The following is a 14,228-nucleotide window of genomic DNA, read 5'->3' as shown; positions in this document are numbered from 1 at the left end:
TGGGTTGATTGCTGCGGAGTTGCATGTGCGTGCCACGGCACGTGCGTACGGTGTTTGTGTATAACAAAGGTGAGAAAGGATTCTGAAATGTCAGAAGCGAAGTTCTTGAAAACAGGGTCTTAGCCCAAAAATTTTAGTTAATGATGTTGAAATTATTAGATTTGCAGGAAAACTTATGTCTTTAGCTGTTATGTTTTTTGCCAAGAGCTTCCAAGAGTATTTTCTGCAAGAAACTTGCTAAAATGCATGCCATTGCTTCGTCCTAGTCGACGTCAGAGTATGAGATAACAATAAAATTATTACAGCAGCATAGCATTGAGATGAATCTCACGAAGTCGCGAAAAATTCATATAATTGAAAGTGAACGTAAATTGTGTGAAGCAATACTAGAACTACATTCATTCAGATCCGCTTATGCCTGATGAGATGAATTTACAGCCGCGCAACCATGCTCACTACTCACAATGAGTGCGGCGAGGCACTGTCATGATGTCGGGAGTATGCAACCCATGCTTAGTGTTAGTAAGTGCGGTTGCACCCAAAAGAAATTTTCAATTATTGTAAGGTCGAGCTATTGAGTGGAGACGTGGGTCTTGAGTCTAGTTTTGTTATTTATTGCCTGAATTTGATGAAATGTCACAGAATTGTCAAGTGTTTTTCTGCTGATTTCATATATGCAAGAATTTCTTTCTAAGGCAGTTAGTTCTGTGGTGTTAGATTATTATTGCTATTGTCTGCTCAAACAATGGGGAAAAAAAATGATCATGAGAAATTTACTGTTAATATACAGGTATCTACCTGTATATTAACAATATACAGGTAGAAATATTAACTATAAAATGTAAGCAATGCAATTTTGGAAACAGTTCTAAAATTGAGCTTAAATTAGAGATTTAGCAGCCCACTGAACTTGGCACTCATAGTCATACAATACTATACTGTACTATAAGAACTTCTACGTAAAATACATAAATTTTAGCACTGAAAATAAAAGAATAAGTGCCTCGAACATTGCATTCCTTACAGTTCGTAGTATGTACCTGTATATTAAAAATTTATTTTTGATGACCATTTTATTTCCCCTACTGTTTGAGCAGACAATACCAGTAATTCCCTGATATCCCTAGAACTAATTGTCCTAGAAGGAAAATATTTGCATATTTTAAATTAGCACAAAAACTTATCAGTTCTGTGAAGTCTCGTAAAATTGGGGAATAAACAAAAAAAAATAGTTTTAAGACCCATGTCCCTTCTTAAATGACGTATCCTTCCCCCGTCCTAAAGGAAAAAATGATTGCTAAAAATCAGAAAATGCAGTGAAGTTGGTGAGCAGGCTTTACCCACTAACAGTGAAAAGCCAATGAGGATTGTGCAGTTTCGGCATGCTGCAAGTAAAAACATGGACATAAACCAGGAATGCACATTGCCATGAAAACCACTAGACTACCTCTCAGACTCTCACGCAGCAGTCGGCAATGTTACTAGAACCCGCTTTAGTTCAAAAACTTCAAAGCGCCATGCAGTGAGTGATGCTGCAGTTGAACTAGGCCTCGGCGTGCCGGTGCATTTGCCGGCTACCTCAGGTGTTACAGCGGCTCGTGCGAGAGCTCAACACGACGACTTGACTTGCTGTGGAACCTAGCGGCTCTGTTAATAGTATGAATTTTGTATTTATTTTGCTTTGATTTTTTTATGTTCTCGTAATTTACCAAGTTGAGTTACAAATTACGTTAATGGGGGCGCCGTGGTTTGCAAATTTGCCACTGCACCTAATAACGGTAGAGAAAAGGACAGCAAACGTATCACTTTATTATCCCTACCTACTAGATCACTTTGAAAGCGTGCGGGTATCCAAGTTAAGAGGAGTTCCTTTCTTCTCTCCGTGATACTATGGAGTCGGTCAATGGCAGACTAAAACACGAGCTAAAAGATCTGGTCTAAGCAAACAGGGCCCGTTACTTTTCTGAAATTCCCAGACAAGGCAGCACATGATAAGAGAAAAAAAGAAGGCATACACCGTGCGCTCATCGACTTCTGCCCTCGCTTCCTTCCCTCTCTAAGTTGCTGCACTAATATTTTTACATTTAGATGCAACGCTAACTTACCTGGCAGTTTTCACACGCTGTCCTGAACCAGAAGGGAGCGCACACGTGCCAGCCTGTGTGTGTTTCTTATGTGCACATGTATGTTGTATGGATGTCAACGACTCCAAGAGAGACACCCGAGACTGCGAAATGGAAGCAGCGTGTATTGCCGGGAGTGTACAAATGTACGGGAGAGATTTACAAGGGTGTCAGTCAGTTTGCTTTCTAAATGCGGCATTTTGTGCTTCTCTCGTGTTCGTTCGTGGTGAGACACCAAAAACAAAATTATTTCTTGGAATGCTTTCATTTTAGTGGGTTTTCAAGCTTCCTTTCAAGTATATCTCTTACCTTCTGTCTAGGTTGCTGTAAAGTCCAAATCTACGATGCCGCTTCATGTGTCCATTCCCATTTCATCCCTCCTCCGAGGCCTTTCAACAATATGACGATGCTGTAGTGTAAAGTTCAATTTTTAATCACAGTTAACTAATTGGTTGGTATTAACTAAGCCCTGCAATTAATGTACTACAGTCGTACTGGGTGTAGGCTGTCCAGCAGTATATGACGATGTTGTATCGTTAAGCTCATTCTTTAATTGCAGTTGACTAATTAACAATAATTAAGGCATATGCTTTGTTTACTACAGTTATACTCGACATGAGCTATCCAGTGATATATGACTTAATAATGTGGGGTAAAGCAGGATATAATCACAATTAATTAATGGGTACTAATTGAGACCTGCATTAGTCCAGCGCAGTTATACTCGACGTAAGTGACACAGTCACGGCAGACACGTTTTATACACACATTCTGTACATAACGTGTATGAACCAATTATGTAAGGATTAAAATTGCCGTTAATCAATTGCAGGCATGCTCGTTTCATTTTAGGAAAGCAGCGTTAAATCAATATTATGCTGCCAACAACTGGGAGTAGCCAGTATTGATTCTCCCAAATTACATGACCAGCAGTTCCTCATGCAGCTATTTTCATACTTCACCATTCCAGTCACTTCATTCTTGCAATGCCAAGTATTGCGAGGCAGATGCCGTTAAATTGCAAAGCTCTCTGGAAACACTTAAACAACATACACAGAACTTATTTTAATTAAAAGGGGGCACACACAGCCCGTTTCTCAAAAATAGGCTCCTTTGCCTCTATCAGCCGCAGGCAGCGCCAGTACCCGAGGAGAACTAACCGGTTCGACCAATGACGGAGAGTTCATCGCACGCCTTGAGCAGGAGCACCAGGCAGAGTTGACACGCCTGAAAACCGAGATGTCCCAAATGCTGGAGGAGAAAGAGCAGCTTCTAGCAGCCCGTGCTGATCAGCGCGTGCTCTCCACTGAGGCAGGCTTTCAGAGGGAGCGGGATGAGCTCTCAGAGGCCCTGCGGAGGGCCCAGGAAGAGGCAGTGCAGCGTGACGCTGCCCACCGGGAGCAGATGCGGAGGACAGAGGCGACCTTGCGTGCACAATTGGAAACGGAGAAAGGACGACTTTCGCTGCTACAGGAGCAGTTGGCGTGGCGGCTGCGGGAGGATCATGCACAGCAGATACAGGCCCTTCGCACCGAGCATCTGCGCGAGGTGGAGGCCCTTCGGGAAGAGCTAGACAGTAAGTTTTATCAACCTTATTTCAACTGCCACGCGCACCAGGGTGGGTCACGTTCATTGCAGCAACCGTGTTAATCACCATCACGTCTTTGCAGATGTGAGCAGATCAGAAGTTTTGAAGTAGCGAAAGTCACCCCATTTGCCAAAAAAGATATTGTATCTTGTACATTTATCAACCCTGCCATTTCCTTGCCCTCACATAGTATGTTTCCAAAGCGACGTCATGATTAAGACCCCTCATTTTCTTCTGAGGAAAATTTTAAATCGGGCAGATTGAAAACAAATAATCTGTGGAAATTCTGTAGGAGACATCAAGCAAGGTTTCAGAATGCACTTCCTGTCATACTTATGATCAAAGTATGACTGGAGTGTGGAATGTGAATTTTGTTTTTTGTTTTTTGAGCGCGAGATTTTTGTAAATTTCCTATACGAATCCGATATGTTTGTTCTTTGGTTTTATACAATCAAAAAATACAATATTCGTGAAATCGCAAAGTATATTGTTCCGAAATTCCTGCTAGTGGTGCTTTTCATGCAGCACTACCTTTGCCAGATTTATAAAAGACAAAACAAAATGTGGGTCGCAATATACGGCCGAGACTCAAAACTGACAAAGAACAGCATTTGCCAGTGCACTGGTAATAGTATGTTATTGATGACTGCATCCATTGGGATTATGAATGCATTTCCATCGGAGCACATAATGTCGACACATGACTACATGTCCAACCGTGTGCCCCTCAGGAGCCAAACTGAAGCTGAGGGCTCACAAGATGGCTGCTGTGCTGCGTTCTCGTGGGGGCACTCCGTCTTCAGATAATGGAAGCAGCTCGAGCTTTGTCTCGGCTGGCACCCTGGAGGAAAGTGGCAGCTCCCAGGACTCTGCACTCTCACCAGCTCTGCGAGACCTGCTTGCCAAGATATACCGCGATGGCCTGCATGTAAGTTGGCCATTACAGAAGCCTTTTGAGCCACTGCCATAGATATCTGTCAGCTTATCGGATGCTTGTGTCCGTTCTAGATCTTAGAATATGGAAATGCAAGCTGATGGAAATGCAAGCTGATGATTAGAAATTTCAGGAACATTGGCATTGATAATCAGTCTGGACTCGGTTGTTCTGGGGAACAGCATGAAGTGGAACTGGGGATCACGTTATCAGCGAGCGGGCCACAAGCCGCTGCTCACTGTTTCTTTTGTATTCAGTACAACTAGGAGTCGCAGAATCGCTGGTATGCGAGCTACACAGCTGTATTTAGCTCACTGCTCCTCGTGTGTACGAAGTGACTAGTTGGTCATCTTAGTGCTCGAGGACGCAGTTGTTGCAGTTGTGACTCGCTTCTTCACATCATCTGTAGTGACACAAGAGAGTTTCTAACATCTAAAATTTTGCACTTCGTATGAAGTGCACGTTATTAGAAAAAATTTAGGAAATTCATATCAATTGTTTTCATATCACTGAGGTTCGGGTAGAGGCAACACCTTTGATGTGCAATAATTTTTAAATATTTGGCACCTTAATCCTGCGATGCCATGAGTGAAATGGAAAATAGCATGATGTCCTGTTAAATTCTTGCAACAAATGTGCACCTATTCACATGTGAAGAAACTACATAAACGAATTGCTGTTGTACGTCTGAGCAGGATAACACTGTGTCACTGCATTTGCATCGGTATCTTGTTTCAGGCCGATCCTTACTCTTCGAGACTGCATCACAATGCACTCTCCACTTCTTCACAGATGCTGTCCATGACGGAACGGCAGCTGCTGCAGCGGCACCTGACGCCTTCACCTGACCGCAGCAATCATATGGCAGTGGCATCTGACCACTCGTCATCTACTGTCAAAGCAGTAAGTGGTATATGTATACTGTAGCAGAAATATTATGCTTCTGTAGTGATGCAAAACATGTATTTCACACGTCAACAGTATTTATCTCTGCACCTCATATATCTTTCATCAGTTCTTTTCCATTCTGCCTTGCACCTATCGCCTTCCTATGGCATTTCCTGCAACTAGGTCTCCTGCAACATATTTTGACACTGCACATCTAAAAACATAAAGCAGCTGACTCATCTTTTGGTCCCCAATGATTTGAACTTGCACACTATTACAAGCTTTACTGAGGAACCTCATAGGAACATGTACGCGTTGACAACCAATATTTCCAACCATGTGGAGTCCAGAAGTTCAATTTTTCTGACTAAAATAAGCATCATCAGCAATGCTTTGGACTTCATTTTTGTGACCAGAGATTTTTTTCTTTACCCACCATCGGCTTGAGTGGGCGAATCTCTGTCACAAGGAACTGGCTCTTCAGTACTGCGGTAGGCACACCTTGGATTTAACCTGAGCCAATCAAAGAAACTGCCTTATATGTATAAGCTTGGCTATTTTTTTCCTCTTTGTTGCCGCTCGATCTAGTGGCACTCTTTTCATTGCCACTACGGTGATTTACAAAGAAAGGCGCACAATCAGATTCACTATCAGAAGGCGGGAGCATCTACCACATTATAGACGGCGTCACATGTGATGCAGAACAGATATGGAAATAATCAGAGTGGGGAGCAGCCCAAGGCACTTGCTTAATCTCGCTTCTTCCAGTCGTTTCGTTTCTCGGCCTTTGCAGCCATCGTTGCCCTCTGAAACAAAGTGCTTGTTTCGCCTGATACACATATGCAAGGTGTTCCTCAAGTCTGCTTCACAGAGTCTGAAAAAAAGCCTAGACTCTGGCTTGAATGCTGCCTAATAGGGGTGTGCAAATACTGTAATTATCTAATACAAATCGAGTGGAAGTATAAGAAAAAAAAATGCCTTTTAATATAGGCAGCGTGCAAAACGACAGCCACGGCGCTGGTGGCGAAGTTCATAAGTACATCCGGGAGTGGAGCCGGCCACGTCTTCTGCTAGCCATGTGTTTCTATGCAGTCGTCGTGTCATGAACTCGTTCCCTCACAGCGTTTTCATTGTTGCATAAACAGCATCTGCTGCCAGTGCACTACGAAACAAGCTAATGGGTCTTCTCCAGCAAATGGTTTTCCTTTGGTAAAGGTTGAAAGGCTGTAAAAGCGCGCTGGAGATTGCATTCTCGTCCTGGCTCGGCAAGCAGTATGACCGAAAGCGTGCAGTTTGAGTTCACTTTTTGTTAACAAGCCAAATCACTCGAAACATAATTGCCGCATCATTGTGAATTTCCTGACAATTGTTACCATTCGTTGTTAGGTACATGTTGGTTGCTGCGTAAACCTGTAATAGTTCATTTATTTATTACAGTGCTGCATATTTTGGGGTGCTTAATTTTTCAAGTCATTTCATAAGTGCTGAGAGCAAAGTAAAATATATTGAGTGCCAGATACAAGATTTAATGAATGAAACGGTGCTCCAAGCACATGGTACATGCATTTAATGGCCTCAGTGCTTGTTGACAGCTGTACCTCTAAATATTTTCCTCTCTACCTAAGCGCATGAGCTTTATGAAGCGTAGATGGTTGTTAGCGCTCACTTTTTCTTATTTCACCCATTTCCGACTGTATATTCTATGAAACATGTCATTGCCACAATTCAATACATTGCCATGGCTAATCGATGCTTTAAACATGGCATATATTGGGGTGAGGCGCATCAACATGAGCACATATGAAATTAGCTTGCACCGGGGTGGCGCAGTGGTTACGGCGCTCGACTACTGTTCCCAAGGACGCGGGATCGAATCCCGGCCTCGGCGGCCGCTTTTCGCTGGAGGCGAAAAGCAAGACGCCCGTGTGCTGTGCGATGTCAGTGCACGTTAAAGAACCCCAGGTGGTCGAAATTTCCGGAGTCCTCCACTACGGCGTCTCTCATAGCCTGAGTCGCTTTGGGACGTTAAACCCCACAAACCAAACCAAATTAGCTTGCAAAGCGAAGAGTCAGGGTAAATGAAAAAACGAAAAGCAGCGAATATTTCGTTGAAGTAATTGATCAGCCGATGCAGCATACCCTTAATAAAGCGGAGCCCAACATTTCAGCTGGTGATATAGCGCTTGTTTGTATGAGGCACCTGGCATGTGTACACATTTTTTTCCCTGATGACTGCACCATCATCAATGTTTTTGCTCCTACACAAAGGGGTACCTAAACTTTATGCTTCAGTCCACTTCGAAAGAAATGGACGGGAGCTGAAAAAAAAAAAAACGGCGCCGCTGACGTCAGAAATTCGCACAGCGACACTTGAACCACGGCAACTCATATCCCGGAAAGACTTTTAAACAAACGACCGCTAGGCGGCTTTCAGTAGTGCCCCCATGGGCGTTGCATGGGGCGTATAAGATACAGTATCTGATCACTGAAAATAAATAGAAAATTAAAATATAGCAAACATTTTTTTCTTGTTTATTTTAGAATTCACGTGATATTTTCAAATAAAATTGAACTCAAATTGCAGGGAAGTATGTGCCGCACTGAAAAATCCAGTATAAGTTTTGTACAGGATTCTATATATACCGGTTTACTGCACAGGATGGAGACCTGTACGAAACTGGGTGGAGCTGTTATATTGCTGCTGAATGGAGTAAATTCTCGTTAATTTTGCTTTGAGGGATCATAAAATATGTTAGAATTAACGAAAAGCTCGAATTATCGAATGGGCCTGAAAAAACTGCCAAACGCTGTTTGCATCGCAGTAATTTTATCTGATGAGCACGGTGGCTGCCTGCATTTGAGAACGTCCTATTTTTTCCGAAGTGAGAATGACGTTTTTTTCTCGTATTTGGTCAAGTGCTTCACTTTGTGCACACTGTCGGGAAGACCTCCACAACCCTTTTTGCTGTGCAACGCGGTAGCAGTAGACCCTGCTCCAAAACATGCAGTACTGTCAGTTGGAAAATATTTGGTGTATTCGGTAATTCTCAAATTAAAAAATTTCGAGTACCAGTTTTTCGAATCAAATACAAATTGAATAACAAGATTATTAGATTCGTAAAATTCCTTATGATCGTGCACATCTACAACATTATTACTTGAACAGAACATGAGAATTGATGAGGGTAGCAATTTTTGAAAGCAGTTTTTTGCAGCAAGTGTTATTGTTGAACTAGTCAATTATTTTGACCATTTCTCATGCTCCACAGAGTTTAAAAAATCTGTCGGCGGCTGTATTGAGGTGCAAGCCAAGGGTCTGGCATGTAAAATTCTGCACCGAGCTATCAGAGTGTTTTCTAATTCACATTCTGGGTCCTGGCCTCTTGTTTTTACGTCTGTTCCTAAAGCGAACAGCAGTGGATCACATCGGCTTTGCCCCAGGATTGAGTGAAGAAGTGAAGGAAGAGAGAGAGAGATATATTTTAATGGCAACAGGAGATGTCTGCCTGGTGGAAAGCCTAGCATGCTACTCCTGATGAGGGTTGAGGGATGAGGGTGACAGAGTGTGGGAGGGGAAGGGGAAATAAATGAGAAAAAAAAGAGAATCGGTGTCGCACACTTTCACACGCACATAATCACACACAGATGAGTTTTAAAGGGTATTGATCAACCCTGTGTCTTTAAGAAAAGTTAACTTTCACACACACATAATCACACACAGATGAGTTTTAAAGGGTATTAATCAACCCTGTGTCCTTCAGAAAAGTTAGTAAGGCCTTGGTAGCTCGCGCAGCAGACGATCCGTCGCACCAAGGACCCAGGACATGTTCAAGGCGCAAGGTTGTGTCTTTAGGTAAGCTTAAATTATTGCGCAGTGTCCTGCGATGTGCAGTAAACCGTTGACAGGAGGTTACCAAATGTTCAAAATTTTCACGCACATCACATGTAGAGCACAGAGGCCTGCTTGCTATGCCTATTTTATCTAGGAAGTAGTTTGTGTATGACACATTCAAGCGGATTCGGTGTAGACAGTTTCGATGCCACCTGTTCAGATTGTGAGGAATTCGAAAGACGCAAGTGGGATCTATTCGGTGCAGAGGTCGATATTGATGGTTCGGGTCACACCACAGAGAGCGTTGCAATCGCCATGATTCAGTTGCTACAAGTCTTGCTGCATCTCTTCGTGAGAATGGTACTGAAATTGTCCTTGTGGAATCTTTTAGTTCTTTTGCAGCGGCGTCGGCGAAGTCATTGCCCGCGATGCCGCAGTGGGCAGGTAACCACTGTAGCACAATGCTGTGACTCAGGTCATAGGCCTCTGTGTGTAGCTTATTTATGTCAATGACAAGCTCTTCCTGAATTCTTGATGATTTAAGCAATTGTAGTGCAGCGCGACAATCGCTGAAAATAACCCATGCTGCAGGGTGTTGTTGTAGAATATATATAATTGCTTCTCTCAGAGCTGTTAACTCAGTAGCCACAGTTGAAGTGCGATGACTGAGTGTTGCCGAGATTGTGGTGTGCATTGATGGTATCCACACGCCGATGGATGAAGAAATAGCTGTGACAGAGCCATCAGTATCGATGTGGCAATGATGACTGTAGCGTGCACAGATGTGCTCAAGGGCGAAGTATTTAAGTGCGGGTCCTGGAGTGTGGGCTTTTCTTTTGATGCCAGGTATAGTTGTCCAAATTTGCCATGAAGCAAACCTCCATAGTGGGAAAGATGACGGTACTGCGCGTTGATATTGCGCTGGCAGTAGATGGGAGAGTGATGTCATACTTTCCTCTGAAAACGGGTGGGTAGGTTCACGTGCAAAGCGCAGCTGGGCGCGAAGCAGCTCCTGCGGTATCAGCACGGTTACAGATAGACGTCTGCTCTCCGCCAGAGTGCCCACTGTGGAAGTGTTCTTTGGAAGACCAAGGCACACTCTCAAAGCTTTGGCCTGCATGGCTTCAAATAGTTTAAGAAGTAAAGGAAGGAACACTCAAGCATTCAGTTGTAATGTGTATAGAACTAAAGTAAATAGTTTTGAGTAACATAGTAGGACGGTTGCAGTTCCGCACAGGATAAGTAAGACTTGCAGTGTTTGTGAGCCTGCTGACCTTTGTCAGCCAAGACCTTGAGAAGTTAGTGGCAGACATAAGAGAGCCAAAGTTGTGCTCATCATGTCATTGCAAAGAATAATGAAAGAAGTGCTTGCTACTTAAAAAAAATACAGTGCCTGTACATGATACATATTTATGCTAGTATCTCAAATACCTTACCTATAGCAAACACAAGCTCGAAAGAGGGGAACAACATAGACAAGCACAAAAGGCAGAACTCAGCGGAGAATGTCGAGATGGGCAAGGGAGAATGATGGATATTCACTGAACGTAAAGGACTCAAAACTAAAAATGGAAGAAGGCACATCATAGAAAGTGGTAGTTGGGTGCTTGCTTTACAACTGGTCGTGAATGTTTTCTTCTCTCATTCAGGTTGCTGCCTTGGCTGTGACAGATGAAATGGAGCAGCTGCGTTCACTGCTGAAGGAAGAGCGGCTGGGCCACAAGAAGGCACTGGACGAGCTCCAGGAGCAAATGGAGCGGGCCAGGGCACAGCAGGACCAGAAGGAGCTGAAACTCAGGGCTAAAGGTACATGTGGCAGTCAAAAGTATTTCCTTTATTCGTGCTTGAAATGTAACCACCTTTAGCACAGTCATGTAGCTTTTTGTGCAACAGCTTGGTCATGTGACACATCCATCACGTGACACAACCCGAGCCGCTGGCCGCAAACAGTGCCTGCTGTCACTGTTTGCAGGCACTGTTTGCGAGTATATGACCTCACTGTCTGCCACCTGTTAAAAAGCGATAGTAAAGTCGAACCCGGTTATATTGAACCCGGATATATCGAATTTCGGTAATATCGAACTCACGAAATATCCCCTTGAAAATCCCATGTAAAAGTATAGGAAAGCCGCGTCATATATCGGACTCAATTTCACCGGTCGTTCGATATATCGAACTCCGCACCACGCACTGGAAAGTGTGCTTTCGCCAAAAACGATCGCATCACCCTTGGCCGTTTGCCACGTGACGTTTTCAAGCCACACGCGGAAGGAATGAGAGGGGACAGTTCGGCGACGGCTGGTCTGGGCAGCGCCGCGCCCATTCCCCAAGGCGTGCGCATCTGCAGTTGTCGTTTCCTGCGCGCCAACACGACGTTTGCAAGCCATGTGCGTGGGTGTGACCATTCTTTTGCCGAGCTATCTCTCTCCTTCAGCACGCGCAACGCATGCGCCAAGCCAGCTCAGCCCGTTTTCAGACAGACGTCGGACGCTTTCTCCAGCATGTGTTGCGAACCCTCTGCGTGCAGCGGCGGACGTGGCTATGGCACCTGCGGATGTTAAGAAGCGGCAACTCTCTCCCCTTTTTTTTTTTTTTGCGAGAGTCATCCTTTCTTATCGTTGTGCTGTACGCGCGGCCTAGCGCAAGATATGGTGGCTGCGGACGGTAAGCAGCAGGATTTCTTTTTTTTTTTTCTTTTTTTTTTTTGCGGGGATGTTTATTTTTTATATATATATACTGTCGAATCCGGATATATCGAACTCGTAGGGGATCGCGAAAAAGTTCGATATATCGATAATTCGATATACAGAAATTGGCTTGTGACGGCACTTACGATGCGAAAAAACGATACCGTATTTGCCGCGTAATCAACCCACTCGCATAATGAACCCTCTCTCCACTTTTGCGCCCGAGAATTTGAAAAAAAAAAATGCTTTAAGGCCAGCTCGCTCATATGCAAGCGATTGAGCGACCTCAGCGACTCTCGGCAGCGACAGAGCGAAAAATTTCCAACTTGTTGGAACTGCGTCCCGCTCGCCGCTCGAGCCACCGCGGCAACTCAAAACAAGGTTTCTGTGTTGCTGTGGCAGAAAATCGCAAGCGTTTTCGCTTGCATGCCGATGGCGCGCGTCACTCCGTTTCAGTCATCTCATCCACAGCTCATTTCTTGGCAGCGCGCCAAGATGTTGCGCAGCGATAACGTCAGGGCGTATTTATCTTTTTATAGCTCCTCCGGTGGTGGGGAGCGAACCTGGCAGAGTGCCCGTAATGGATTGATTGCACAAGCCTGGTTCGATTTATCACGCTTATTAAAAAAAAAAAAAAAAAAGCCTGCTGCTTCTTAACGTCCGCAGCCGCCATATCTTACGCTACGTCGCGCGTACAGCACAACGATAAGAAAGAATGACTCTTGCAAAAAAAAGAAAAAAAAGAAAAAGGAAAAAAAAAACGGAGAGCTGCCGTTTCTTAACGTCCGCAGGTGCCATAGCCACGTCAGCCGCCGCGCGCAGAGGGTTCGCAACACACGCTGGAGAAAGCGTCCCACGTCTGTCTGAAAACGAGCTGAGCTGGCTTGGCGCATGCGTAGCGCGTGCTGAAGGAGAGAGCTCGGCAAAAGAATGGGCACACTCACGCACATGGCTTGCAAGGCGCGCGGGAAACGATAACTGCAGATGCGCGCGCCTTTGGCGAATGGGCGCGGCGCTGTCCAGAACTGTCCCTTCTCATTCCTTCGCGTGGCTTGAAAACGTCACGCGGCAAACGGCCAAGAGTGATGCGATCGTCTTTGGGGAAGGTACACTTTCCAGTGCGTAGTGCGGAGTTCGATATATTGAACGACCGGCAAAATTGAGTTCGATATTGACGCGGCTTTCCTATACTTTTACATGGGATTTTCAAGGGGATATTCCGTGAGTTCGATATAACCAGAATTCGATATGTCCGAGTTCGATATAACCGGGTTCGACTGTATATATTTTTTATCGTTTCTCCTTGCATGTATGAATCAGCAAAAGCATGCGGTCAGCTGCTGCTATCATGACGCCCGCCCCAAGCGCGGCGTGATAAATCGAACCAGGCTTGTGCAATCAAGCCATCACGGGCACTCTGCCAAGTTCGCTCCCCGCCACCGCAGGAGCTATCAAAAAATAAACGCGCCCTGACGTTATCGCTGCGCAGCATCTTGGCACGCTGCCAATGAGCTGTGGATGAGACGACCGAAACGGACTGACGCACGCCATCGACATGCAAGCGAAAATGCTCGCGATTTCTGCCGCCGCGGTGACACAAAAACCTTGTTTTGAGCTGCCGCTGTGGCTCGAGCGGCGAGAGGGACGCAGTTCCAACAAGATTAAAAATTTTCGCTCTGTCGCTGCTGCTCGTCGCTGAGATCGCTCAGTCACTTGCATGTGAGCGAGCTGGCCTTAACGCATTTTTATTTTTTATTTTTAAATTCTTGGGTGCAAAAGTGGAGGGTGGGTTCATTATGCGAGTGGGTTGATTACGCAACAAATACGGTATCGTTTTTTCGCATCGTAAGTACCCTAGCAAAAAAATCCGATAGAAAACTAATAGCCTATCAGATTATTGATATTGGTTTTATAGGTCTGCCAGAGTATTGGTCTTATTGGTATCCTAGCCGATTGGTTTTATAGGTCTACTGGAGTATTGGTTTTATAGGTCAATTGTTTACTGGTCGTATAAGCTATGGTTTTATCGGTCCTATGGCATCTGATAAACTGATAGGTCTGTAATGCTAGTACACCCATAGCTGTCAATAATCTGATAGACCTACAAAACCAGTAGGCTTCCTATTGGTTTTGTAGGCCCTATGGAATATTGGTCTCATCGAGTAGCTGCGGGTGT

At 44.6% G+C, this 14,228-nt stretch overlaps 1 protein-coding gene across 18 annotated transcripts in view; it reads left to right on the top strand.

The window, feature by feature from the left end:
* LOC146199400 (uncharacterized) overlaps positions 1-14,228 on the top strand; it is a 269,488-nt gene that overhangs the window by 242,814 nt on the left and 12,446 nt on the right. For 15 of the 18 annotated variants that reach the window (XM_084594862.1, XM_084594861.1, XM_084594859.1 and 12 more), the window contains 4 exons: positions 3,250-3,699; positions 4,443-4,639; positions 5,384-5,548; positions 11,015-11,171. In XM_084594862.1, coding sequence (XP_084450988.1) covers positions 3,250-3,699; positions 4,443-4,639; positions 5,384-5,548; positions 11,015-11,171 — 969 coding nt within the window. The remainder of the gene's footprint in view (positions 1-3,249; positions 3,700-4,442; positions 4,640-5,383; positions 5,549-11,014; positions 11,172-14,228) is intronic. The other 3 variants (XM_084594875.1, XM_084594877.1, XM_084594866.1) reach the window with 1 other exon arrangement.

The sequence above is a fragment of the Amblyomma maculatum genome, chromosome 2, assembly GCF_055883805.1.
Source record: "Amblyomma maculatum isolate TAMU_Amacu chromosome 2, ASM5588380v1, whole genome shotgun sequence".
Classification (NCBI taxonomy): Eukaryota; Metazoa; Arthropoda; class Arachnida; order Ixodida; family Ixodidae; genus Amblyomma; species Amblyomma maculatum.
This window is presented reverse-complemented; position numbering and strand designations above follow the sequence as displayed.